The 25,289-nt window shown below is 34.9% G+C and overlaps 1 protein-coding gene across 4 annotated transcripts in view; it reads left to right on the top strand.

The window, feature by feature from the left end:
* The window catches only part of PAPOLA (poly(A) polymerase alpha), a 43,557-nt gene extending 21,786 nt beyond the window's left edge, over positions 1–21,771 (top strand). Inside the window, exons 12-22 of one of the 4 annotated variants that reach the window (XM_021549691.3) lie at positions 503–587; positions 4,915–4,968; positions 5,739–5,858; positions 7,301–7,410; positions 10,030–10,151; positions 11,170–11,312; positions 12,630–12,727; positions 15,208–15,428; positions 15,798–15,860; positions 17,443–17,517; positions 19,600–21,771. In XM_021549691.3, coding sequence (XP_021405366.1) covers positions 503–587; positions 4,915–4,968; positions 5,739–5,858; positions 7,301–7,410; positions 10,030–10,151; positions 11,170–11,312; positions 12,630–12,727; positions 15,208–15,428; positions 15,798–15,860; positions 17,443–17,517; positions 19,600–19,695 — 1,187 coding nt within the window. In that variant the 3' untranslated portion in view covers positions 19,696–21,771. Of the gene's footprint in view, positions 1–502; positions 588–4,914; positions 4,969–5,738; positions 5,859–7,300; positions 7,411–10,029; positions 10,152–11,169; positions 11,313–12,626; positions 12,728–15,207; positions 15,429–15,794; positions 15,861–17,442; positions 17,518–19,599 lie in introns of all 4 variants that reach the window. The other 3 variants (XM_021549690.3, XM_021549689.3, XM_021549688.3) reach the window with 3 other exon arrangements.
* Positions 21,772–25,289: the final 3,518 nt, after the last annotated feature.

Raw genomic sequence — 25,289 nt, 5'->3', positions numbered from 1 at the left:
ATTTATCCAAGTATTGAATAATTATAGCAGATAAGGGAAGATGTTACCAAAGCAAGGTGCAGGGAGCATTTGATGCAGGGAGCAACTACAACTAGCTTTCTCAGAGCAGTACCTTATTGACTCACTGTTTCTTTGTCTTGTAGAATTGTGATTCAAATACTATAAAGGAAAGATCTGTTGTCTTTGAACTGAATAGTTAGTGTGGCATATGCAGAAAAACTAAATGGAGCTGTGTTACACCACAGAGCAAAAATACGTGAAATAATCAGATCAATTAATATACATTTCTACACAGATTGAGTTTTTTAGTAAGGTGGTTTAACTAATGACCATCGGAAGTATGACTGAATTATAAATCTTGTTGATAAATTGCTGTGAATTTGAAGGGATGAAGTAATTCTTAGTAGTTTTTGCTTAATTAACAAACTGTCTTTACTCTGAATACTAAACTGTATTTTAAAAAAGTTTAAATTTTTTTTTTTTTTTTTTTTTTATAATTCAGGTCTTGCTATCACAGATGAAATTTTGCTGAGTAAGGCAGAGTGGTCCAAACTTTTTGAAGCTCCAAACTTCTTTCAGAAGTACAAGTATGTATTTTATGGCATGGCAGAATATTTTAAGTTTATCAGTTGAACTACCTCATAATGCTCTGTAGCACAGGTTCATAAATATACATACATTATGTGTTTTGTTAGGATTTTTTTCTAGTGTGGGAGAGAGAATATACTGCTGTCCTTTCTCTTGGAAAGTATATAATCTCCTCAGGTACTTTTTGGTGTCTTAAACCTGTATTTCAGAAACCAGTTAGGTCCTGAGCAGATATTTAGAATGTCACCAGTTAACTCTAGAATTGGTATGCTACCTACCAGTAACATTGAAGAAGTGTCATCTGGTTTGACTAATAGAAATGTTTAGTTCTGTCAGTAAGTATTCTAAAAATGGGTCTTCCCAAAAAAAAAGATGTTAAAAGAACTTATTCTGAAGGTCAGTACTTAAGATAAGTACTTGAAACTGTGTTTTCTTCTGTCAGTATAGTCAACAGTTTACTCTGATAATAAAAGGTATTTTTGCAATTGTGTTGACTAACTACCAGTTGTACTAGTTATTAATAGATTTTTTTTCATTAAATCTTAAGGCTCTTGGATCTTATATTAACTCACACCTAGCTTTTCTAATTTTGTAATGTCTCTGAGGGAAATATTGAAATTCACACTTGACACTTTTAGGGTTTCGAGTAATATGCTTGTGGGGCAGAAGCTTGTTAAATGTATACGTACTTGCTGGAAGTTGTATTTTTATAATAAATATGAATTATTAAAATATGGACTACATCTTCTTTGCCCTCAGTTGAAATTGGAGACCCATTTTTCTTGAATCAAGATCAAATATATTACACTTGTTTGTGTTGGGTGGTTGGTTGGTTTTGTACTAATCTAAACAAGATTGAAATATACAGTTCCCCCATTAAAAGAGACTGATGACCTTCATAATGTGTCTGTGTTTTGTTTCTATACCTTTTGCATGAGAAAAGCTTTAAAACATTTGGATGGCTTTTATGTTGTTCCTTAGAGCTTAAGATTCAAAATATTTAAAAAAACCTACTAAATTATATTATTTTTTGAAGTAAAAAATCGGCTGCAGACAGATCGGTTTCTGTTCAAAAGGTTGCTAATAAATTCCCTAGTACATTTTCTTTATTTCAAAAGTACAAAAAAATAGGAAACATTTTAAATAATCTCCATTTTAATAAATGTGTTTTTGTGCAGCAGCTTAAGCCTTTTTACCAGGTGTAGCAATAAAAATCTTCTTTTGCTCAGCATTATATAGGTTTTCTGTTTTGCACAAGATGTCTTTGCTCTATTTTTTTTTAAAGTATGGAATGGCATTATGGAGCCTGCTTTAATTTAAATTACCCAGGATTTTCTTTGTTTTCCCTTAAGTTAATTTTACAATTTTGGTTAGTGGCATTTGCAAAGTAAATAATTGTATGCAGTCATCAGTGTGCAGTAAAGTCAGATCTCTTGGTCAGATCTCCATCTAAAAAATAGATATTTTGATTTTTTTTTTCCTTATTCACTCTGTTCTCCTGTTTAAATTGTAGATGCCATAGCATGTTCTTCTGAAATTCATAGCAGTATGTAATGCTGTGCCAAATAAGAGAACATCTGATCTTTGCTCTGAGACAAACATTTCTTTTAATCTCTGAAAGCATTGCTTCAGTAATCTGTCACTCTTAATGGCAGTTAGTTGCTGAATATCTGTTGTTCATAAGCACTTTTGGCTTACTGTCTGTGTTTAAAATAAACCTCACTTGTGACTAAGGAAATCTATAGGCTACTGCATACCTGCATAGTAGGAGCAGATTAGAAATTAGGAAAACTAGGAAAACTGCTTGTAGTTACTTTTTTTTTTTTCTTACTTTTTAAATGCCAGCAATTACTTGGAGTTAGGGACTTGCAACATGTATTATCTGCCCTTCTCATAGATTACAATTTTTAGAAGGGAAGGGCAAGAATAAAGAACATGTAGATAGGGTGTTTTACAGGGGAGTGACAAGAATTTCAAATGGATATGAGTTTGAAGTGTTGCATGAGAAATGAAGTCATAGCTGAAGACCAAGAGAGCAGGGTTTTGAGAGAAATAGCACTCATTAATGAGCTCTAGCATATTCTTTTTGTCATTAAGAGATAATTCTGCTAAATAAGTAGAATATAAATATACCTTTTAAAAAGGTGGTTTAAATTCTTGGCTTCATAGGACTATAAAGTACTGAATAAAAGTATAATTCCCAAACAAGTAATGAAGAAAATTTTTTTTTTTTTTTCTGCAGAAAGTAATATGATTCTAATTTGGGTATTGTGTTAGAAATACTTGTTTTAATGATGTATTATAATTACATACTGTCTAAATTAGGTTATTTTTATGTAAAGAATTCTGAAAGGAAGACAGTGAGAAGATCCAAGCCCCCAAACAAACAAAACCCTAAACTGATACACTTCAGAATAATACCCAGAATCTTAAGTCACCTCTAAGAGGCCGAAGCTTAAGCTAAGACCATCTTTTCTTTATAACAAAATGATAGATACTTCTGAACTACACATGTGCTTTGTGATAAAACTATGAATAAGGCACTGATAAAAAATCTTGTCTTAGCAAAATTTAGCAGTGAGACCTTGGACTCTTAAAACTAAGGTTATCTTAATTTTTAACACAAATTATTTCATTTTATTGAAAATGGTAGTAGGAAATTTCTAGGGAATAATTCCCTCCTAGCTCTAACAGCTGATAGATGAGTGAGGAGAAATTGGACCCTTTACTTTTTTCAGCAAACACTACCTGAGCAAAAATATGTAATAATCACTTATTTTTTTTTCATAAATAAGTCTTAGGATTTTTTTCTAGGTGCTTATCAGCTAGTTGAGACTTCTGGACATAGCCAAATTACTTTCTTTTTATGTAGTTGTTCAGAAATTTGTTTCACAGGGTTGCTTTTAATAAGTAATTGGAAGATTGGTTTCTTCAAATATTTCCAGGTTTGAATTTTGTTTTTTTCATTCAGATGTGTTTAAAAATACCAAAAAGCTTAAGCATTGTCATGCTTACTGAATGAAACACTCTGCAAATGTGCAATGTGTGTGATGTAGGAATCTTACTGAAAGTGTAGTGCTCCTTAGAATAAACCAGTATTAGTAATTGGTAGCTTCTCATACAGAATTAAAGGGCTGTTTTCCCATAAGATTTTCCTGTGAAGCAGTTAATACTGCCAAAATGCAAAATGAATAGGTCATTTTATCTTTACATTGTTCAGAACAGGGAAGAAATTTCTCCAGATTTCTCCCTTGCTGACATCCTCTGTCTGAAATCAAAGGATTATAGCATGTAGCATGATTTTGGCTCTTGCCACCTTAAGACAAATAGAGAAACATGTAGCTGCTAATTTGATCTGTTGATGTGTATTTGCTGTTGCGCTTTGAAGGCCCCTGGCACCAGAGGGCTCTGCCATAGTTTTCCAGTGTCAGCGACCGTGCTTTCCTCTCCATGAGCTATGTGTTAGGGAGGTCTCTTGTGTTACTACTGTTCTTCAAATCCTGCTGTGAAGACATCTAAACATGCCATATCTGTATAGAGTAGTGCAGCATTGGATGACTTAGGATGTTAAAGCTAAGCTTCTGAAAAACCTGCCTGTAAGCATGTAGATTGCTTCAGCACCCTCATTAGGAACTCAAGCTAAAAGTAATCTTTTCCCATTCTGCTGTCCTTGGGTTTCTTTGTTTAAAATACTGTCCTTGTTTTGTATACTCTTTGAAATCTGCTTACAGTGGGTATACACTGAATATCCTGGAAAATAATTCGGAGTTTAAGAATAATCATCAGAGGAAACATTCCTTATGAAATTTCAGATAAGTGTCTTCAGAGAATTCCAAAATGCAGATACAAATTTTTTAAACCACATTTCATGGTGTTATTTTGGATTTTGAGCAAATGCATATGTGCTATCCACTCTTTTCACTATTCAGAAATAATGTTGCAACTAAGACAGCTGACATGTAAAGGGAGTTGTGAACAGCTTTTCTCTTGATTAGTAGATTAGATTCTCTTGCAGTCAGTTAAATCCCTGATCTCATCAGGTGTTGAAGTATTTCAATTAGTGCTACATTTCTAACCTTTTATTGAGGTATTACAGTGGAATTGCAAATGGCCCTCAACTCCAAAATATTTTCAAGTCTGTTAGTCATACACTTGGGACACAGGCCCTTCTTCTACTTAATAAAGCTTATGTTAATGTAAGGTATATACTTAAGATAATAAACTGTATTTTACAATATAGAGTTTACTGCAAAGTTTTAATATTAAGGTTTGAATGTCTAGTTTTAGAAATATCTATAGAATAGCATGTTGTCTTTATCTCCAAAGGCATTATATTGTACTTCTAGCAAGCGCACCGACAGAAAAACAGCGACTAGAATGGTGAGTAATCCTTGAGATTTAGAAAAAAAACCCACCCCCCCTCCCCCACCAAGAAAAAAACTAAACAAAAGCAGCACCTCCCTTCCCCCCACCATCAACCTTGGACAAAAGGAGTATCTAGTGTATCAAGTGTCTTAATGGATGAAAGTGGAGCTTCAGTGTTTCAAAATTAAATGCATAAAGATTGTAAAGGTCTGAAAAAGGCAGTACAAATGAAAAATTGGGGAGTGAAGGCTGTTGCTTGATTTTTTTCCTTAACCGGAGTCTCAGGTTTACTTTGCAAACACCTTGTGCACTTTAATAGGCACTATGAGGAGGTATGTTTTCAGTCACTTGAAATGCTGTTTCTCAAAACAAAAATTCCCCTTTCCCTTGTTTTCTCTCTTTTATTAATGAAATTTTAGGACTGGCAGCTATTGGGAATTTCTTCACCTCTAAAATTCATCATCTGAAGCCAAAAGAATATTGGATAAATATGTGGTGGTTCTTTCTAACTGCCTTCTACTTGTTGTGTAATGTCTTGTATTTAATTCCATTTGTAAAATCAGGCCGCAGAGAGAGCTGCAGGGCATTCTTAAGCTTCCCTTGTCAGCTTTTGTAACGCCTTAACTGAAATTATTGATCTGAATTCATCTGATGTGCGCTACTTCATTAGTAGTCTCAAGTATTAGTATAAGGAGAATGCTGAGGATTTTATCCTGATAAGTGATGTTAGATACTTCTGTTATTTCCTGTTAATGAGATCGTGCTAATAAATGACATTTATGCAGGGTGGGCTTGGTGGAATCAAAAATCCGTATTCTAGTTGGAAACTTGGAGAAGAATGAATTCATTACACTGGCTCATGTGAATCCACAGTCATTCCCAGCACCCAAGGAGAATCCTGACAAGTAAGCAAACCCATTTTCTTAATTTAGTAGGGAGAAACTAACTTAACTAAAACACAATTTCATTAATAAATAAACAGACATTTTTATAGAATCTTAAAAGGACTAATTTTTAGTGATAGCACCTAAAGGCAAACAAATGATCCTCATCTCTTAAGCAATATTTAAAATAGGTACTCTTTAATTCTGTGTAAGAATGTGTCTAAATCATAAAATAAGGGGAAATGTATTTTTGTTAATAACTCTATTAATTGCATAATTTCCTGCCAACCTGTATAAGTTACTGCTACTTAGTTGATGCTGTTTTAATTGTGAGGAAGCACTGAGAATCTGGGAGAACATCAGGCACTGTAGAACAGAGCTCTTGAGTAACTTAAGTTCTTTTAATGTTACAAAATTCAGCACTTGGGCTGAATATAATTGATATCATAATAGTTATGGTTAGAATTTGTCAGGTTGTGGAAACAGTGGAGACACTATCTCATGCTTCAGATTGTTGAGAATTTTAAATGCCTCTTGACTCCTTCCCCCCGCTCAAAACAGTGATTGCAGGTGTGTGGGGGCTGAAAACTCTTTTAAGGCTTTATTTCAAGATAGCATTGTAATTAATTTGTTAGGAATCATATTTTTGTGTGAAGTGTGAGAATGGGGGAGAGATTTTTCTTTACTGTGATAATGTGAAAAGCCTTGTTAACCTTGTGCAGAGCCTTCTTCACACGAGCTGCTTCAAGTACAATATGGGGCTACTTTTAAGAGGTTATATAATTGTTACATTTGTGTTCTGAGTAAAATTGGACAAAAGCAGGCACCAGTTTAGTGGGTGTGTACAACTGCCTGCATAATCAGAGGCTCAAATTAGCTGTTATTTCAGAGGACTTGATTCAGGGAATACTTCCAGCAAAGGTTGTCTTCCCAGTGTATACAAAGGACATTTTTTCACTATCCCATGCGAACGGGAGCTGTCAAAGGGAGGGTTGTAACTGAAACTTGCAATTTGTAGTCAGTTACAGCTAAGAAATTTGTGCATTGAAAACCTATCTAGGTTGCAAAATGAAAGTTGCTTCATTTGGTAATAGGTTCTAATTACTTTCAGTAATATAATTACTGAAGTTCTAATTACTTTATAGTTGCTATGGCTGGTTGAGAGCTGGTTATTTTCATGCTAGGAGCTACATGAGAGTATCTAAATGGGAATACATATGTTGAATGAAGTTATCTACTTATGATCTTAGTTCATTTGCTTGAGGTTGATGTGTAGTGTTAAATGACTTTTATATTGTGAATGAAAAAGTAATATTGTTAGTCAACTTGGTTTTTTGCCTTTCTTTGTCCAGTTTCCTATTGCTACTAGAGCTAGAAAGTACAACTGTCTATTGCAGCAAATAACTTCTTGAGCTATTTTATTCTGTCAGTATTACATGACTGTTTTATATAAAATTTTCCAGGGAGGAGTACCGTACAATGTGGGTGATTGGGTTGGTGTTTAAGAAAACTGAAAACTCTGAAAATTTAAGTGTTGATCTTACCTACGACATTCAGTCTTTTACAGACACAGGTGAGTTTTGCTTTCTAGGTGTTCTGGTACTAATAAGATTTTTGAAATTACTGATTTTGCTCAAAATGTAGTCTTTATTCATAATGCTCATAGTAATAGTAGAAGTGTATCTACACAGGGGGTTTGGTTTCAGCTGGGGAGTTAGGGGTTTTATGTAATGAAACACATTTTCAATGAGTTTTTATGTTCTTAAATCTAATTAGGATTTAGACTAATCACTTTCAGTTTGTTCTCATTAAAAGTGATAAAAATTATACACATAATATCTTGCAGATCTCACTAAAAGTGTGGTATACTATTTTGTAATCTTGATTAAACAGATTAATTAGTTATCATACGTGAGCTAGCAAACTTAAGCTCAACATTTTTGAGTATAGTTAAAATATTCCTGTTACTTGGTGAAACTAAATTTATCAGTGGATTAACAAAATGTCTTTTATTCCATGGTGTTTGATACTAGATAATTGATTCAGTAATCTTTACTTTCATGTCTGACACTCAGTGGAAGAGACCTTTTTGACTTTCTGATGTTAACTTTTTGATTCACAAAAATAACTTAGTACACACATAGGAAATTTTGTAAGCAAAGAACTGGTAACAGCTGGGGAGTGTGACACCAGAGTGTCAGGAACAGTAGCTTTGACAGATTTATCTCATAAATTTACAGTTTCTTTTAAACAAACAACAGTTGAGGCTCAAGTATTCTGTGTTTACAGAGCTGAAGGAATAGGTTCAAGTGTTACCTAATGCCGCCATGGTCTCTGAATTTCTAAGACTCAGTCTGAGGAAGCAAGGGAATTGAACATGTTGGCCCCTCTTCCACTTCACACCTGTGAATGCAGTAAATATATAGGCATATTTATAAATCATGACAAGGTTTCAAAGTTGTTTATTATCATATATAGCTGCAGAGGGGCATCTCTTTCTTGAGAGTTGTAATATTTCTTGTAATTATTAGTGATGAAGGAAAAACTGTAGCAGCTATAGGAACATCATTCTAATTTTTGAGAATTTAGAAAAGATAATACCTTGGCTGCTGCTTTGAAGTAGGGATTGAATTCAGAAGTTAGTTTCTCAAGTGTTTAATTGTTTATAAACAGATATTTCAGTAATGTACTTGTCAGAGATTTTTGGTATGAAAAGACTAAAACTTGCACTTACGATTTTTGATGTGATTTATTTGCACTATATTCCTGAAGTTTGTCTAAATAGATGCACTTATAAGTGGAGTAGCATTTAATCAAGATCTTTACAAACTGTGATGCAGAGTTTTTGGTTTGTGAATATACTTCCAGAAGTAACAATCTAGTAAGCAATTTGTGTGTTGTGGGTTTTTTGGTAATCTGAAATTAGCGTGAGTCTGTCTTCATTGTTTTTAATCCAGCCCTGTCTTTTGGAGTAAGTCCTAAGATTTTATCAAAAGTAACTAACTATTTTCCAGGATGGAATTAAAGAATAGCTTGCTTTTTAGTGGGAGCAAAGGGAGGAGGAGAGACATGAAGAGTGATCTAGGTTTTCATTCTATGGAAATTTTGATAAGACCTAATGTCAGGAATATGGAATGCTTTAACCATGTCTGGTTTTGTTGAGTATGCTTCTACCTTAGCTGTAACCCATACAGTTTTTTCAAGAGAGGCTTTATGACCTTCTTCAATACCAAGAAGAAGTGCAGTACTTGCTTTAATAGTCAGTATTCACTGAGCTCTTTGTGTGCCTCTCTCTTAACACCTTTTTAATTACCTGTTTAGAGCCTATTCAGTGAGATTCTTTAATATTTGTAGAGTAGACAGTGAATCAGGGTGATACCTCTTGAGTTTCTGTATTTATGAGCTACAGAACCATTTTTTATTCTTACATCTGCCCCAACTTTTGTTTAATGTTATGGAGACATTTTTACGTGCCTTTACTTGAATTCAGCAGCCTGGGTTCCAGTGCAGTTCTTGTACTAGCACTTACCATGCAGACTTATCAGAAGCAGATGTTCTGAGGTGAAGAGGAATAACTTGTCATACTAGACAAAATTAAAAGAAACAAATACCAACCAAACAAAAACACCAAAATGACTGTACAAAATTTAAAAAAAATCAAAAGCCAGAGCAACTGAAAAGCACAAGAAAACAGAAAAAGTCTAAACATAAATTGCTTTTGTATGACAATGTAGTGGTGTGTGAGTTATCAGGGTAATTTTAATACATTAGGTGGCAAATGAGCATTTAAGTCCTGAAATAAAATCCATTTGTTGCCGGAGCTGCATAAATAAAATCACCTGCAAAGAAAATAACTTCATATAAATGCTTTAATTCTTATGAGGAAATTTTATTTCCATCTCTAGTCCCTTTGAGATGAAATGAAGAGTTTGCTTCAGATCTTCTACTTTTAAAACTGGTTGAAAATACAGTGAACCATGTGGTTGCAAGACATTTTTCTTGAAAAATAGGTCACCTGTTTCCAAACTAATGTTTGTGATTGTACTATCCCTTTCTTCCTCCAGAACAAGGAAACATTATTCTTATCCGTGAGGGTAATAAGTGCTCTGAAATGCAAATTGTTTCTGCCTGAGCAAGTAAGTGGACTTTGCAAAATGCTTCAGTATGTCTTAATGTTATTCTAATTTTGTAGTTTATAGGCAAGCAATAAACAGCAAGATGTTTGAGATGGATATGAAGATTGCTGCAAGGCATGTGAAACGTAAGCAACTTCACCAACTGCTACCTAACCATGTGCTTCAGAAAAAGAAAAAGGTAAACTTCTCTAATATATGAGAGCAGTGAAAATGCCATTGCTCTCAAATTTTTGATTTGTTCATTTACTAATTTAGGTTTACTTAGATTTTAGCTTTACTAATCCAACCATTAAAAAACATTTTGAGACCTTAATTTTACCTGCAAATGATCTCATTTGAGTATATCTCATTTGAGTATTATTAGGTGCACTGAATATAATACTACATTTCTCACCATCAACAATTTGGATAGTATCTTCTTGTCTGGCTGGATAGCATACCTGTGGCTATATATGAGAATGGTAGGATTAGTTTTTAATTAAGATGCTGTGGTGGATTATTTAATTTCAGTTGAGTCAGTAAGAATGGGTGAAACTTTGAACAATTCAGCCTGTTTCAAAATCCCTGCTCCTTTGTATTTGCTTAATCTGAGAGCAATACAGGTTTGCTTGGATTTTTAAATAACTAAACCACTGCTATATATTTTGTTTTAAGTGTAGCTGAATAACATGCTTTATTTCTATAACTGTTTTATACTGAATGCTGTTTTAAGGAATAAGTCTTTATTGACACCAAGTGTAAATCTGTTTCAGAGAACAATGTAAGTATTAAGTAATATGTCTCTTAAAGTAGTAGTACTATGTCAGAAAAGGGTTTTTCTTTTCCACAGACTAAGTTCAGATACTCTTGAAATTTTTTGTATGTACATCCGTTACTTTAAAGTTAGTGAAAGTATTTCTAAGTCCACAAAACCAAAGAAATTTGAAATAAAGCTGGAAATATAATAATTTTAAATTATTATTAAATTAAATACAGTAACAGTTAGGTTTTGAACATTATTGGTTCAGAGAAATCTGGATCAGAGTTGTGGACATGAAAACGTCATTGCTTGTAGTGAGAGGATAGCGGATTATTTGCATGTAAAAGGATTTGAAAACTGTCCATATAAGTTTGCATTTTTAAATAACTTGAATTTCTGTTGATTTTTAAACCTTTAATTAGACTAACAGAATTTTCCTTTGTCTTGTGGTTTGCAGCACTCAACAGAAGGGATCAGGTTGACAGCTCTGAATGACAGCAGCCTCGACTTGTCTATGGACAGTGATAACAGCACGTCTGTGCCTTCACCTACCAGTGCTATGAAGACAAGTCCGTTGAACAGTTCTGGAAGTTCTCAGGGGTAATGAAGACTTTCAGTCTTGTTGCTGCTCTCTCTTTCTGAATTTCTTGTGTTAAACACATGGCAAATACTGCACATATGTGATACCACCGTTAGCACAGTGGAATGTGCTATAAGAAATTGGATGGGGATTGTAAACACTCTTACTTCCATTTGAGCACTATAGCAAAATTTGGGGAATAGGAAGCCTGGTGCTGGACTTGAGATAAGGAATTATAAAGTTGGGTGAAAATGCTTAGAGGAACATGATGATTGATAGAAAAACTTGGGCCCTGCAGTAGGAGGCTATGAGAAGTAGTGAGCAGATAGTTGTGAGGGTGAGGGAATATTTCGTGAGTTTTGGATCCAAGTGTGAGAAAGCAGAGGTTTAGATTTTCTGTCTGGAAAATCAGTGGTGCTCCTGCTGTTACTGATGATACCTATGCAAATTAAGCTTAGGAACAGAATTTCTCACTAGTATTAAATTTTTTTTAATACTAACTTTATTAAGTCTTTTCCTACCTTAACTTCAGTTTACTGCAATAAGTGAGTATACTCTTTTCTTTCATGGGTCCCACGTGTGTTTCTTTGATACACATAAAAGTTATCATCAATCTCCTACAGTTCAGCAGTATTACACATCTATTAAAAAATGTTGTGAGGATGAAATACTTTAGTCCTTCTGACCTGACAAATGTTCTTTTAGTTAGTCTTCTTTGGTGAATGGCTAACAGTAGTCGATACCACTATCTGTGCTATTGAGATAAGTCTGTCTTACCAAAGATGTCACAAATGAAGTGGAAATTGCTCTCTGGGTGATTTTAGACACACACTGCTTCCCAGTTTCTTGACGATGGAAAAGGGATCATTTTTGTGATTGGTTACTTGAAGCCCCAGGCCTTTGTTTGGGATCATTTTAGACTGAAATCATCATTGTAACAGTGTGTGTAAATTAAAAACAAACTTTTAATTCTAGTCCTTCTACACTGGTTTTGTTTCATTCTTCAGTAAATAGTTGCTATGCTTTCCCCATGCTCATTATTTGAGTGGGCACTGTCTGAATTTTTGGCTGTCTTTGAAATGCAGCCTTTTTCTGGTCTCAAAAACTGTCACTGAGTGATTTAAAATCAATATTTGAAATAGCTTCTATTGCTTGTGTTTGATAGTAGATTGCCAGTGCTCACTTTTACCTTCTTACTGGCATAAGTTCTGCTCTGTAATGTAGGTAAAATACCAGCTGTGGTTACTGGTTACACGTGATGCGATGAAAGGCAGATCATATAACACCATAGCATTACTAATGTCTTCAGCATTTCATAATTTTTCTCTTTTTAGCAGAAGCAGTCCTGCGCCAGCTGTAACAGCAGCATCTGTGACCAACACACAGGCTTCTGAAGTCACTGTGCCACAAATAAATTCCAGTGAAAGCTCAGGGGGTAAGGAAAATTGCACAGCATATTGTTTCTATTGATTTTTTGGTAATGTTTATAAGGCAGTTTTTCTTCCAGCTTGAGTCTTCTAGTCTTTGCATAACATATGCTGTCATGTGTTCTTCGTACACATAGTTCAATAATTTGTTAAGGATTCAGAAAATCACACAGGAATATTTGCTGTGATGTTCATTTATTTTATTCTTAGGGATTTATATTTGCCATTCACAATAGCAGTAGTGTTCCAATGACCTAATGTAGGTCTGTAGTTTGGTTAGCTAAATGAGGATAAATTATCTAAAGCTGGAAGAACAATTTTTATATTTATTTTTAATTCATTTTGTAGTTAAACTCAAGATGGTTCTGTACAGTCTGTTTGTAGTCTGTCCTCCCATGTTCCCGCTCCTTGTGCTTCATGAAATTGATTTAAGAATGCAAAAGATTCAGATGTAAGCAGAAACACATGTTCCTTACTGATGTCTGTTCAGATATGGCCCACTGTATGTGCTAACTTTATCCTCCTTTTTCTGCAAGAAAAAGTACACTTTACTTAAAAGTAATTTAAAAATTTGACTCTTAAGTCAAAGAATAAAAACATCTGGTGAAAATATTTTCTTAGAATCAGCTAGTCTTCTTTTTTAATGGAGCTTTAGTATACAAAGGAGCAAGTCAGAAATAGATGGAAAAGGGGAGCGACTAGTTAGCCTTTCAAAATGAAATCTCTCATTTCACTCTTGACATGTGGCATGGTTTAGTCTTACCTCTCTCTGATTTTTATCGTGTCACAGGTGCATCACTGTGAGTAAGTTTGTCCATGAGCACTAAATGGAGCTTAAATGGCGTGACTGGTTTTTGGATTTGGAAGCATATCAGAAGTTGTTCATTCTTATATTTTGGTTAATCAAAATGTTAATCACCTGATAGTTGTTAATGAAAAATTTCCTCAATGTATTTTTTCTCATCCTGGAGCATCTCCCTATGTGCGCTTATTGGTTTGAGGTAGGCAATTGATGAGATAGAGCTTTGTCATATGGAGCATTTTTCAAAAGGATGTTTATAATATCAATTCTTTATTTGATGCTCTGTGATGACTTCATATTTATCAGTGGATAATCTAAGCCTGTGAAGTGATAAACTTCATTTCTGAGTGAAAAAGGGAGTATCAGATTGCTCTTGGATTTGATTTAATGCAGCCTTGGCAATGCATGTATATAGCTGAGTACAGAAGCAGTAGAATTTCTTTAGGTATCACAAATACTACAGCTGTATTATACAGAGCTCTGTCTGGGCTCATATATAGCCTACCTTAAGCAGGGCTAATTAGGCTAAGCAGAGTGTCATTGCCATGGCTACCCTGAGTCTGGTACAGGAATTCTTCCTCACAATCATGTGATAAGGGCTTGGAATGGACCTAAAAGATCATCTAACCCCAACCACTCCTGCCATGGGCAGGGACACTTGCCACTAGACCAATTTGTTCAAGGCCTTAACTGACCTGGCTTTGAACACTGCCAAGGTCAGGACATCTAAAACCTCCTTGGACAACCTGTTTCATTGTCTCAGTACCTCACACTGAAGAATTTCTTCTAATGCCTAACCCAGATTTCCCCTCTTTCAGTTTGTGCCCATTGCTCTTTGTCCTATCACTACAGTTCCTGACAAAGAACCCCTCTTTGGCTTCCCTGTAGACCTGCTTCTGGTACCAGAAGGTTGCTGTGAGTTTTCCATGCAACCTTCTCTTCTCCAGGCTAACCAGCCACAATTTTCTCAGCCTCTCTTTGGAGGGGAGGTGCTCCAGTCCTCTTATCAACTTCATGGCCTCCTCTGGACTTGCTCCTACAGTTCCTTGTCCTTCTTATATTGGGAGCACCAGAACTGTACACAGCACTCCAGGTGGGGTCTCACAAGAGCAGGTTAGAGGGGAGAAGTCCCCTCCCTCAACCTGCTGCCCACACTCCTTTGGCTGCAGCCCAGGGCATGTTTGGCTTTCTGGGCTGTGAGCACATTTGCCAGCTCAAGTCATGCTGAGATTTTCATCAACCACCACCCCCAAGTCTTTCTCCTCAGGGCTGCTCTCAGTCACTTCTCTGCCCAGCCTGTGGGTGTGCCTGGGTTTGCCACAACCCAGCCACAGGACCTTGCACTCGCTCTACTGAACTTCAAGAGGTTTGCATAGACCCACCTGGCCAGCCTGTCCAGGTCCCTCTGGATGGCATCCTGTCCCTCCAGTGTGTCAGCTGCACCACACTGGTGTCATCAGTGAACTTGCTGAGGGTGCACTCAAGCTCAAGAATGAACTTGAAACTAAACTGTGCAGTGTATGCACACTTGCTGTTCCAAACATGATGCTTACACCATTAACTGTACCACATCCTTGATGCCTGCTTGATGTCAGGGATTTTGATGAGAGATGAAAAATACCAGTGATTGAACTGAAATGATTGTCGATTCCTCTTGTTGAAGATCTTTAAATTATTTGTCCATAGGTACTTCAAATGAAAGCATTCCTCAAACTGCCACACAACCAGCCATTTCTCCACCACCAAAGCCTACCATCTCTAGAATTGTTCCCTCAGCGTATCTATTAAATCCATCACCAAGAAGTTCAGGAAATGTTGCAACAAAAATGCCTAGCCCTGTCGCAGCAGTGAAAAGGACATGTTCTCCCCATAAAGAAGAGTCTCCTAAGAAAATTAAAATTGAAGAGGTATTTGAGATTTTGAGATCATACCATAGCAATGTTCAAAACTTTGAATATTCATTTCACCCAGAGTGCTGATTCTCATATTCCAAGTTTCAGATATTTCCTATTCTGATTGCATTGCTGCTTGATGCTTGCCAAGGTGTTAGTATTTTTATTTTGTTGATATTCATCATGTGACACATGTACTTCATTAGCATAAATGCTTAGACTTGAGATTCTTATCTTAAAAGTAATTATTTTGGTAAGCCTATAATATGCTAAGTCTTACAACTAATTCTGTCCTTTTAAACACTTTGACCTTATTTTCTTGTTGATTTTTAAAAAAATATGGTTTTATGATTTGTAATAGTTTCTGTGTTTGCTTTTCAGCAGGATGAAATAAGTGAAGATACTAGCTGTATAGATTTGAATGAACATGAAAAAATGGAAACTAAGGTATTTATGCCTAGACTCTGTAATTCTTATATATTATTTGGGAAAATTACTGTTTCCCTCTAGGAATGACTAAGAGTCTGTCTATATCTAGACTCTCCAGTAAAGATATCAAAATGATATCCTATTTTTAAAATGTTTTTGTCAATATTGATGGAGTCTGCTGCCATGCTAAGTTGAGCTCAAATCCATAGTCACATAGGACAGTCATTTCTTTGCTGGTGATTCATGTGGTATTAAGCATGGTGAAAAAATTAGTCATGATATTTATATTTCCATTTGTTAAATTAGATCAAGGATGTGTCAGTATGCCATGTTTTTTCTGCATCCCAAACCTGATGTATGTTAATTAGTGAAAGAATTAATGTATTCTATTTGGAGTTTGCATGTTGGGCTGAGCATCCTAAAGCCAGCCACCTTGTTCACTTTTTAGATAAAAAAATTTCAAGTGACAGTAAGTAAATCTTCTGTGCAAGTGCAATTATTATGTGAAATTACAGCATACTGTTGTGGGACTTAGGGCATTCAGTGTGCCCCTCCAGTATCTTGTAATTAGATGACAATTTTTCTTCCTTATTGGTGAACAGAAAGGGTGACACACTCATTTTAGCCTTATGATAGCAGCTCTCCAGTTGGATTTTGCAGTTTTTATGGGGAATATTCTGTTGTCTCTGGAATACTCTGGAAGTATGTTTATGCTTAAAGTTAAATATGTTCTTTGGTTTATAGCTTCAACGCCCTTAAGCAAGGAATTGTATCTTGTTAAGCAGTCACCTTGCAATATCTCTGCACTTAAGATAGGTGAGGGCAGAAATACATGTAAGCACTTAATCCTCACTTCAAAAACAGATCCACTGGATACAGATCATTATAAAAGATATAGGTAATCCTGTTAGTTTTTATTGGCTATCTCCTCTAAGTCTTTGTCCTTAATATTAATGGAAAGAAATGGTGGAATTAAAATTCTTAAATTAACATAAACACAGGTTTTCATCCATTGAAATGCATTGCTTTTTTTTAGAGTGTGTTAATGGTACACTTTGAGCTAGCAGACTGTTTTTATTAAAATGAGAATGTGCAATTGTCCTGCTTCAGTCCTATAGTCCCACTGTTGTATCTGCAAATCAGTCTCTGACACTCACCTATTCATTCAGAAAGCTGATTCAACCCATTAAAGCATCAGGAAAACTTTCCTGGCAGAACAGCAAAAGCTGTTGAATTTTTAAACAAATCCTGTAGCTTTTCACATGATCTTCCTTGATAATACACTTTTTGTCTTTAGTGAGTTGAATGACATGTAATGTTTTGCTATAGGATTCTGTATAAAAGGTGTTAATTGGTTAAACAAGTGACAGCTGGTAAGTGATATAGCTTGTGTTGATGTCAAATCCTAATAAGTGAAACATTCTCCAGTGTGGTGATTCCTTCTGAAAAGGAAGGGTGTCAATGCAGCAAGCATTGATGCTTGCATTTTTCTTTTGCTGTATATGCACAGTGTAAATAATTCTGGAGTGCTAGGTGTTATATAAGTAGCTCATTGGAAGTGGTGTAACTGTGATGATGTTTTTGGCTTTTTTTTTTTCAGGAGCAAATTGAGACAGAAGTGAATGTTAATTCTCAAACAGAAACTCTTCAGACAACTTCTCTGCAAGCTCCTCAGGTACTGTTTTTAAAAGCAATACTGCTATGTATTGTATTTATGTGCTAATCTGTGGTGAAAGAATTGAAACTGAAATGAGTCCAGATGTTATAAATGCATAATTTTAAATATAAATCCATTTTATGGAAGGCTACTTGTTGTTACTGTCACAATTTTTGTGTTTTAGATGGTCATTGATCATATTGAATGTGCATTGTAGCTAAACATGTATGGCTTGCCATACAAACTGACCGAAGCTGGATTCGCTCTTCTGAATTGTGCCTTCAAAGTAAGGGGCTCAGTTTATTCCTTTGTGCTTTGCACATCACAGAATAATCCCTTCTAACAAGGAAATAAATACTTTAAATAGCTGCTGCTCAAAGATATCCAGGTAGAGGTTGAGGATGTCTGAAATGTAACTTCAGATTCTAATATTTGGTACAAGAGACAAGTTGTAAATTTGTCACAATTGTTGTTAGCAGTGTAAAGTCCTTTGGAATTAATTCTGTACCATTCATTTAAATTTTAGTTCCTAGTATTGTAACAACTTCTAGAAATCATATCTGTTTCTTACTAGCATTTTTAAACTTTAATCAGCAGCGCACTAAGGGAAGTTACCATTATCAAGCACTTTATGCACACTTGAATCATTAAAGTATGTGTAGTGAATGTGTTGGTTGAAAATAGAGATTGTTGCAATAGTAATAATGGTATTTCTTACTGGACATTTTGAACTGTATGAATAAAGATAGCAAAATTGTTTGGCAAAAACTGTAGACGCTACATGGACTTCCTAAACTGCTTCGGGGAAATTTTTAGATAATTTAGTAAGTACACCCAATTTTATTTTATCTGTTGTTGTGGGGGATTATATAAAGCTTTGTAGCTTTTTTACAGATTGTGTGGTTGTTACTTAAGCAAAAGTAATCTGGAAACTACAAAGGATGGTGAGCTTCCTCTGTCATTTTTCAGTGTTCTTGTTGGCTTTGTTTAAAACACTGCCCATGTTGCAGAAAACAGAAACATTGTCAAACTGCAGATCAGCACCAACCAGGGCGTTACTTGGGGCAGGGGTGATGCGAGGCCCGGAGCTGTTTTGTCCTGGGTCCCTGCTACTTTGTGCACTAACACATCAGTCAGCGTTAACTTGACTGATTTATTTTTAATAAAGTAGCAATGAAGAGCAGTCATTTTAATGCAGTTTCCCCCATGTATCAAAGATACCTTATATCAGTTTTGAATATTTGTAATGTAAGAACATTTTATGATAAATGATGTGAAGTATTGCATAATTGGGTTATTGGGATGGCAAATAATGTGCCATAGTATAAGTGAAAATACAAAAAAAACCCCAAAAAACCAAACACCCCAACCCTAGAGGCAATGTATAATGTATAGCAAGTGAGAAATTAATTAATGTCATTGAATCTTGGGTGTGCTTCTGCATTTTCCTTTTGTTTGTTTTAGATAAAATTTTTCTGAATGGCATTGAAGTATTTTAAGTGAGAAAAAAATGTTGAGACTATTGTCAAGGTGGAATTCTTAACACATTCACACAGTCCCTTTTTAGAGTTCATAACTTTTTTCTGTAACTTTTTTCTGAACCGAGATGAAAAATTGCAAATTTTACTGTAGAATTTTTCAACAGTCTGGAATGTATGAAGACACACTTTAGATTGGGAACTGTTTTTCATCTCTTGTCTGTAAGGGCACAGATTTAAGACTGGATTGTTAGGAGGTGTTTTTAAATACTAAACATGTAGATCAGATAGTTGATGTTACTGATCAAGCATCCGTACTATGTGGATGTTTTACTGTAATACAGGTTATTAGTAGGCCCAGATTTATCTGTAGCGCTTGCTAATTTCTTGCAGTTGTCAAAAAAAAGAAAAGCACAAAAAGATTCTTGTAGAAATTTTCCTTATTAATGACTCTATAGGTAAAGGAAATACCTGCTTCTCTCTTTATAATCTGTAATTATCTTCATATATTCCTAAAAAGTCTTCTAAAGGTCTTTGTTGTGAAAGTTAATGACAATTACTACAATATTTTTCTTTTTATATTTACAAAGGTAAAATACAACCAAACTTCTTTTCTTTTCAGAAAACACCCAGTACAGACCTTTCAGATATCCCTGCTCTTCCTGCAAATCCTATTCCTGTTATCAAGAATTCAATAAAATTGAGATTGAACCGGTAAAAACCACCTCAGGGGTCCATAAACAGTATCTGCCAACTCAACCTGTTGTCTTCTAATGCTAGAAAAAAAAGGAGAACGGAGGGTGCAAGACTAGAACATATTCGCAAATGGATTTAGGTATATGTTGTGCACTTCCCTTTCTGGACTAAAGTTGCCGCTTGATTGGAAGTCCAGGTTAGTATGTGAAGCCAGGAGTACAATTAATGTGTTAGCAACAGTTACATTAAATCTTTCGAAGGATTACTGCCTTTAAAAACATGAACACTATTTGTAGCCATATTTGACATTCTGATTGAATTTGTTTGATGCATTGTTTCAAAATTGAGATAAAACTGGCATAAGAATCCCTTAAATGCACTTTTATGTACTTTTTTATTGGAGTATGACTAATTTTAGATCTTTAGCTGATAAAATTTCATTTTATTGAAGAGTCTCTTCAATAGTAGTTATTTGCAAATTGGATGACATTCTATGATATACTATACATTGAAAACAAAGTGTATAGTATATTTAGTTCAACTGCCATCAAGCAGCAGTAAGTCATTAAAATGTAATTTCAAATCTTGGGGTCATAAGATGTAAGTTGAGGAAGTAATTGGGAAGTTTTGGTATTGGTGGGACATGATTAAGATATGGTCTACTTTTATTTATAGGATTGTTTTAAGGTGCATACAAATCAGCAATCAAACAGTAAATAAACTTTCTTTTGAGCTAACTGAACTCCTTATTCCCTTTTTTTATCCCTTTATTTCTTGGGAAAATATTTTGCATTTACTGTTGTTTTGTTTTTTTTTTTTTCAAATTATTTTTTCCGCTTGTATGCACCATATAGAACAATAGTTATTTATACAAAATAAAAACAAGCCATGTACTCATTTGGGTTCCCCCTTGCCCCTTACCTAATTGTAATACCTTGTGGCCTCTAGGCACAAATTCAGAATTTGTCTGATGACTAAAGCGTTTAAGGTAAATATTGTGTGCCTGTGAAATACACCACCTGTCTTGATGGCCTTTGAATCACTAAATATGATTTTTGTACACTCCATAAAGGTCCCATATGCATTAAAAAGCTTAAAATTTTAAATAAAGGCAAAAAGATTTTTCCCTATGAATTTTAACCTTTTTATTTTTAGATAGTTCATCACAAGTAGTTTTACATACTGAACAACACCAAATTTTTAAAAATCATATTTCTAGTAAGCACTTGACATCTAGTAAGCTCTCTTACTCCTATTTTTTGTTCTTGTAGTCCTATTAAAAAAGTAACAGCTTTTTCTTTTGAAAACTGAAGCTCTCATGGCAAAGAACAGTATTTGAGGAACATGAGGGATACCAACAGTAATACCAGATGTAGATAACAAACTTCATGTTACTATTACTTAAGTCTGAAATATGTGGGATGTCAAATCATACTTCCCATACTTTGATTAGCATGTTTTAAGAACTCCCTTCTCCCATTGTGCTCCATCCTATTACACATGCATCTTTCATGTTACAAGTTAAATTACTTACACTCTTCCCCTTATCCTTCTAAATTAATTCTCCAAAGTCAGAGTGTAGCTTATCTTTTACTTAGGCTGTGCAGTAACTGAAAGGTTTTTTTTTTTGCCATTTGTCTAAGATGTCTCGTATACAATATTTCTCTTTTCCTTGCCCTGTGCAGCCTGCTGTCGTCCACCCCCCAAAGAAGGTTATATCTTAACAGTTGAAGTGTACAAGCTGTCTGTGTATTTTGTGTAGCTATGGAGTTTAGATCGAAATTGCCAGGCACAAATTTAGTCTTGTCATTTTGTTTACACATCGGAAAATCTTTTTCATTTTATTAAACGTTTCATGTAACTGCACCCAAGTTTTGCCAAGCTGGAAACTTGGAACCTTTCTGTATAGTGACTTTTTAATTCTAGTTTTCATAACCTGGAGATCAGACTGTTGCTTTCGCATGATGTACGTAGTGTCTCATGACTGGAGTTTGCTTTGTTTTATAGTATCTGTACTCCTTGTATTTTTCAAGAGCTATTTTGTAAACAGATGATGTATTTCTCCATTGAAAACACAATAAAAAACAGCACAATCCCATGGTTGTCTAATTTTTCTGAATGTCTAAATTGGTTTTACTTTCTTAATTCTTACTTAGCTGTTAAATTTTCTGCTGCAGCAAAATATGGTATGTCCTAAAGAAAAGATAGTAGATAATGCTTATTTAGAGAGGATTCATTTATATTTGCTATAGGAAGTTGAAATAACACTCAGAAGGATGTTGGGTTCTAGCTATTAAAGAGAAAGTTTGTGAATTGTGCAGTTTGGTGGAGACAGAGTCAACAAAAACACACAAAACCTTTAAGGGCATCCTTTCCATCTCTCCATCCTAAATTCTTTAAAGTGGACAAAACTAGAAGAAACACGTGCCTAAACAATTTGTGGGTACACTGTTTTTGGCAAAAGTTTGAACTTCATTTTTTAAAAGCATTGGCTCTAAGAATTTTGACACCGCAGGCTTTTTTTGCAAGTGCCTATTCCTTACGTCAGCAGATGGCACTATTTCTCTTCTTAAGTAGTTTAAGCATGTCCTGAAATAAAAGTAAAAATTGCAAGTAGCTGTGCATCACTTGATTGATCTTTGTATCAGCATGAGCCCAATCCTCCAAATGCTTGATGTGAGTAAGTTTAATAAGTAGTCTACTTTTGACTAAAATTTCTTTAACTGCTAAAACCACTGATGATTATGGTCTTCATATTATAATTGCCCTGCCTAAAACAATAAACCTTTCTGTTGTATATATTTTTCTCAGCATGAAATTGCTTGTCTTGTTTAAAACAGATTAATCATTTTTATATCCTGCCCACCACATCTCCCTTTCATCACAGCTGATGATGTTATTTATGGCTTTAATTCCTCTTTTATTTTCTCTGACCAATAAAAATTTGCTAGTAGATACACAAATTTTTGTTCAGTGTTTTTCAGGCTACTGGCAATAGGTTTCAATAGCTTTTTTTTCTGAGTTGCCCATCATCAACCTTCTGAATTAAGTTCACTGGCTCAAAAGGATCTGCAAACAAGAAGCTGAAAATTACTGTTGTAGCCAAAATAATTAACATTAATAAGCCATGGTTTAACAGATGGCTTTAGACATACTGATTGGAATCAGACATTTGAGTTGATGAGTTATAGCTGAACTTGCGCTTCCTTGGAGATAGTATGTGTGCATGCCACTTCTTATTAAATGCACTTCTTAGTGCATTTCCTAGTTTTGGGGGATTTTCTTTGTTTTGGGTTCTTCCTAAATGGCAATGTTTTAAAATTTGTAACTACAAGTATATGGTAACTGAGTAGTAATGAATATTAATTGTTATTAAATACAGCTTAGTGGGAGAATGAATTTTTTCAACAGTAAAAATAAAACAGCTCTTAAGCGCAAAAGTACTTCAGCATAGCAAGTACACACAATATTGATTCTGATCCAGAACCTATGCTTAAGTGCACTAAAAACTACTATGATAGTTACTGAGGAAACAGAATATGTTTTTCCTCATAATAGGTATTATTTGGAAGTTGTGTGCATTTCTAGAAAAGTTATTTTGCATATTATAGTGATGCTGGCACCATTTATGTAAGTTCATGAACACACTAGTCAAGTAGCTTTGCTATGATTAATCTCTCTGCCATTATTGTGGCTGAACCATGCTTACCAGATTTCATCACTTGTTATGCAGGTCTTGATGGTACAGTCAGAAATGCAGATGTATTAGCTGAATACTTAGTGGGTTCACTATTTTTTACAGATCCAGCATTCATATTGGAAAAAATGTGAGTAATACAAATCAGTAAATTGATTTTAGTTTAATAATCATAGTAGTATTAAGTGTCTTGGTTTTGTTGGGAGAGGGAGATGCAGTTTGCTACATCTACGAAGTTCAAAATAATAATTAGAAATATCTACAAACATCAGCTAATACTGTCACCAAAAGAATGCAAACTTTTAACGTGAAACCAGAGGGCACGTTTATGAAAAAGATAATATGGTGAATCACTGCTGGATATTTCATCTGTGTTTTGGATATTTAAACTAATGAATTTTTAAAATAAAGTTTAGATACATTTTTATTGTTCTAACTAAATTCTGGAATGTGGTCTTAGGATAATTTTTTCCATGCTTCCACACTTAATTATGAATTATATTCATAAATTAACCAGATCATAGGTCTAGAGATCTTATTACCTCAGTATTTTTATGATTTCCATTCTAGTGCAATGTTTAAAATAATCTAAGCATGACAAATGTCCTACATGCTGTATTAAAGTTACATTTAAGGGAATAGTAATGATTAAGAAAAAATATTTTGTGATAGATGTAGGTATTATTAAGTTTTGGTTTTGTATTAAGTTACTGTTTCTAAATAAGAGCTAGAATCCATGAAAGACGAAAGGATAAAGAGTAAAATTATTGTTGATATAAGGTGATTATAGCCCCAGCCTATTAGATAAGAAAAGCTGCATTTATTAATTTAAGAAACTAGCCAATCATTTAAACTGCCCTTCAATGACTGGCCCGCACAGATACTGCTTACAAGTGCAAATGTCCCTTTTGCTCTCCTATCTGTGACCTAGCATTCCTATTTTCTCTTTGTATTTGTAGAAGTCAATCACCTGGGTTACTTAAGGATATTTTTGCATGCCTAAAGTCTACGCATATGAAACTTCTCAGTTCATCTGAGGTTATTTCTGTGGCACTTGCTTCAGTTAATGGTAGAACAATGACCTAAAGCACATAGAATTACCAAAGTTGAATAGAATGCTGGGTCAAGTGGCCTTTATTGATCAGGCACTTCAAATTGCAGAAATACAAAACTGCAGGCAAGGTGGGCAAGCCTTGATGTTTGAGAAACAACTTCCCCATCTCTCCCCAGACAGAAATTTGATTCTAAGTAAACATAATAAATAGACTTCTTGAAAGAGTGTGGAAGAGTTGTGCTACATCTTCTGCTCCAGCATTGCCTGCCCCGTGCCCCGAGCGGTGTCTCGTGCCATGTGCTCCCAGAAATCTGGCATGTGCACTGTTCTTGTTTGCGTTCTGAGTCTGCAGCGGAGCTGTTAATAAAGAGATTGATGATAAAGTTGTCGGAAAGAGACAGTTGGACAGGACTGCTCGCCATGAGTGACAGAGGGCACGCTCTGCCTTCACAGCCGAGAACGCTGCCCCCAGCAGAGAGCCGGCCATGCCTGGACGCTGTGCCAAGCCTGTTCAGCGCGTGGGGAGAGGAGCTGCAGCCTGTACCAAGGATTTCAATTAGATTTTGAGCTTCTGCTCTTAAAGTGAGATTTCTCTTATTTAGGATCAGCACACAATTTTGTAAAAACTTGATGTGCTCTTGAGAATAAACACAATTTCAACAGTGATGTAAATGCTGAAATTTTTGAGATATTTCATTGTGATCTGGTTCAATTAAATGAAATAGCGATTCTTGAAATTAACATTTTTTGCTTTTACGGGGAGTAAATTAATTATACATATACTCAGTCTAGATATTAGCTTCTATACGAATCTCCTGCCAAGATATCATAAACTTGACTCAACTCAGTCACATGGTTGGAATAA

This window comes from Lonchura striata, chromosome 6, assembly GCF_046129695.1.
Source record: "Lonchura striata isolate bLonStr1 chromosome 6, bLonStr1.mat, whole genome shotgun sequence".
In the NCBI taxonomy this organism is placed as follows: domain Eukaryota; kingdom Metazoa; phylum Chordata; class Aves; order Passeriformes; family Estrildidae; genus Lonchura; species Lonchura striata.
This window is presented reverse-complemented; position numbering and strand designations above follow the sequence as displayed.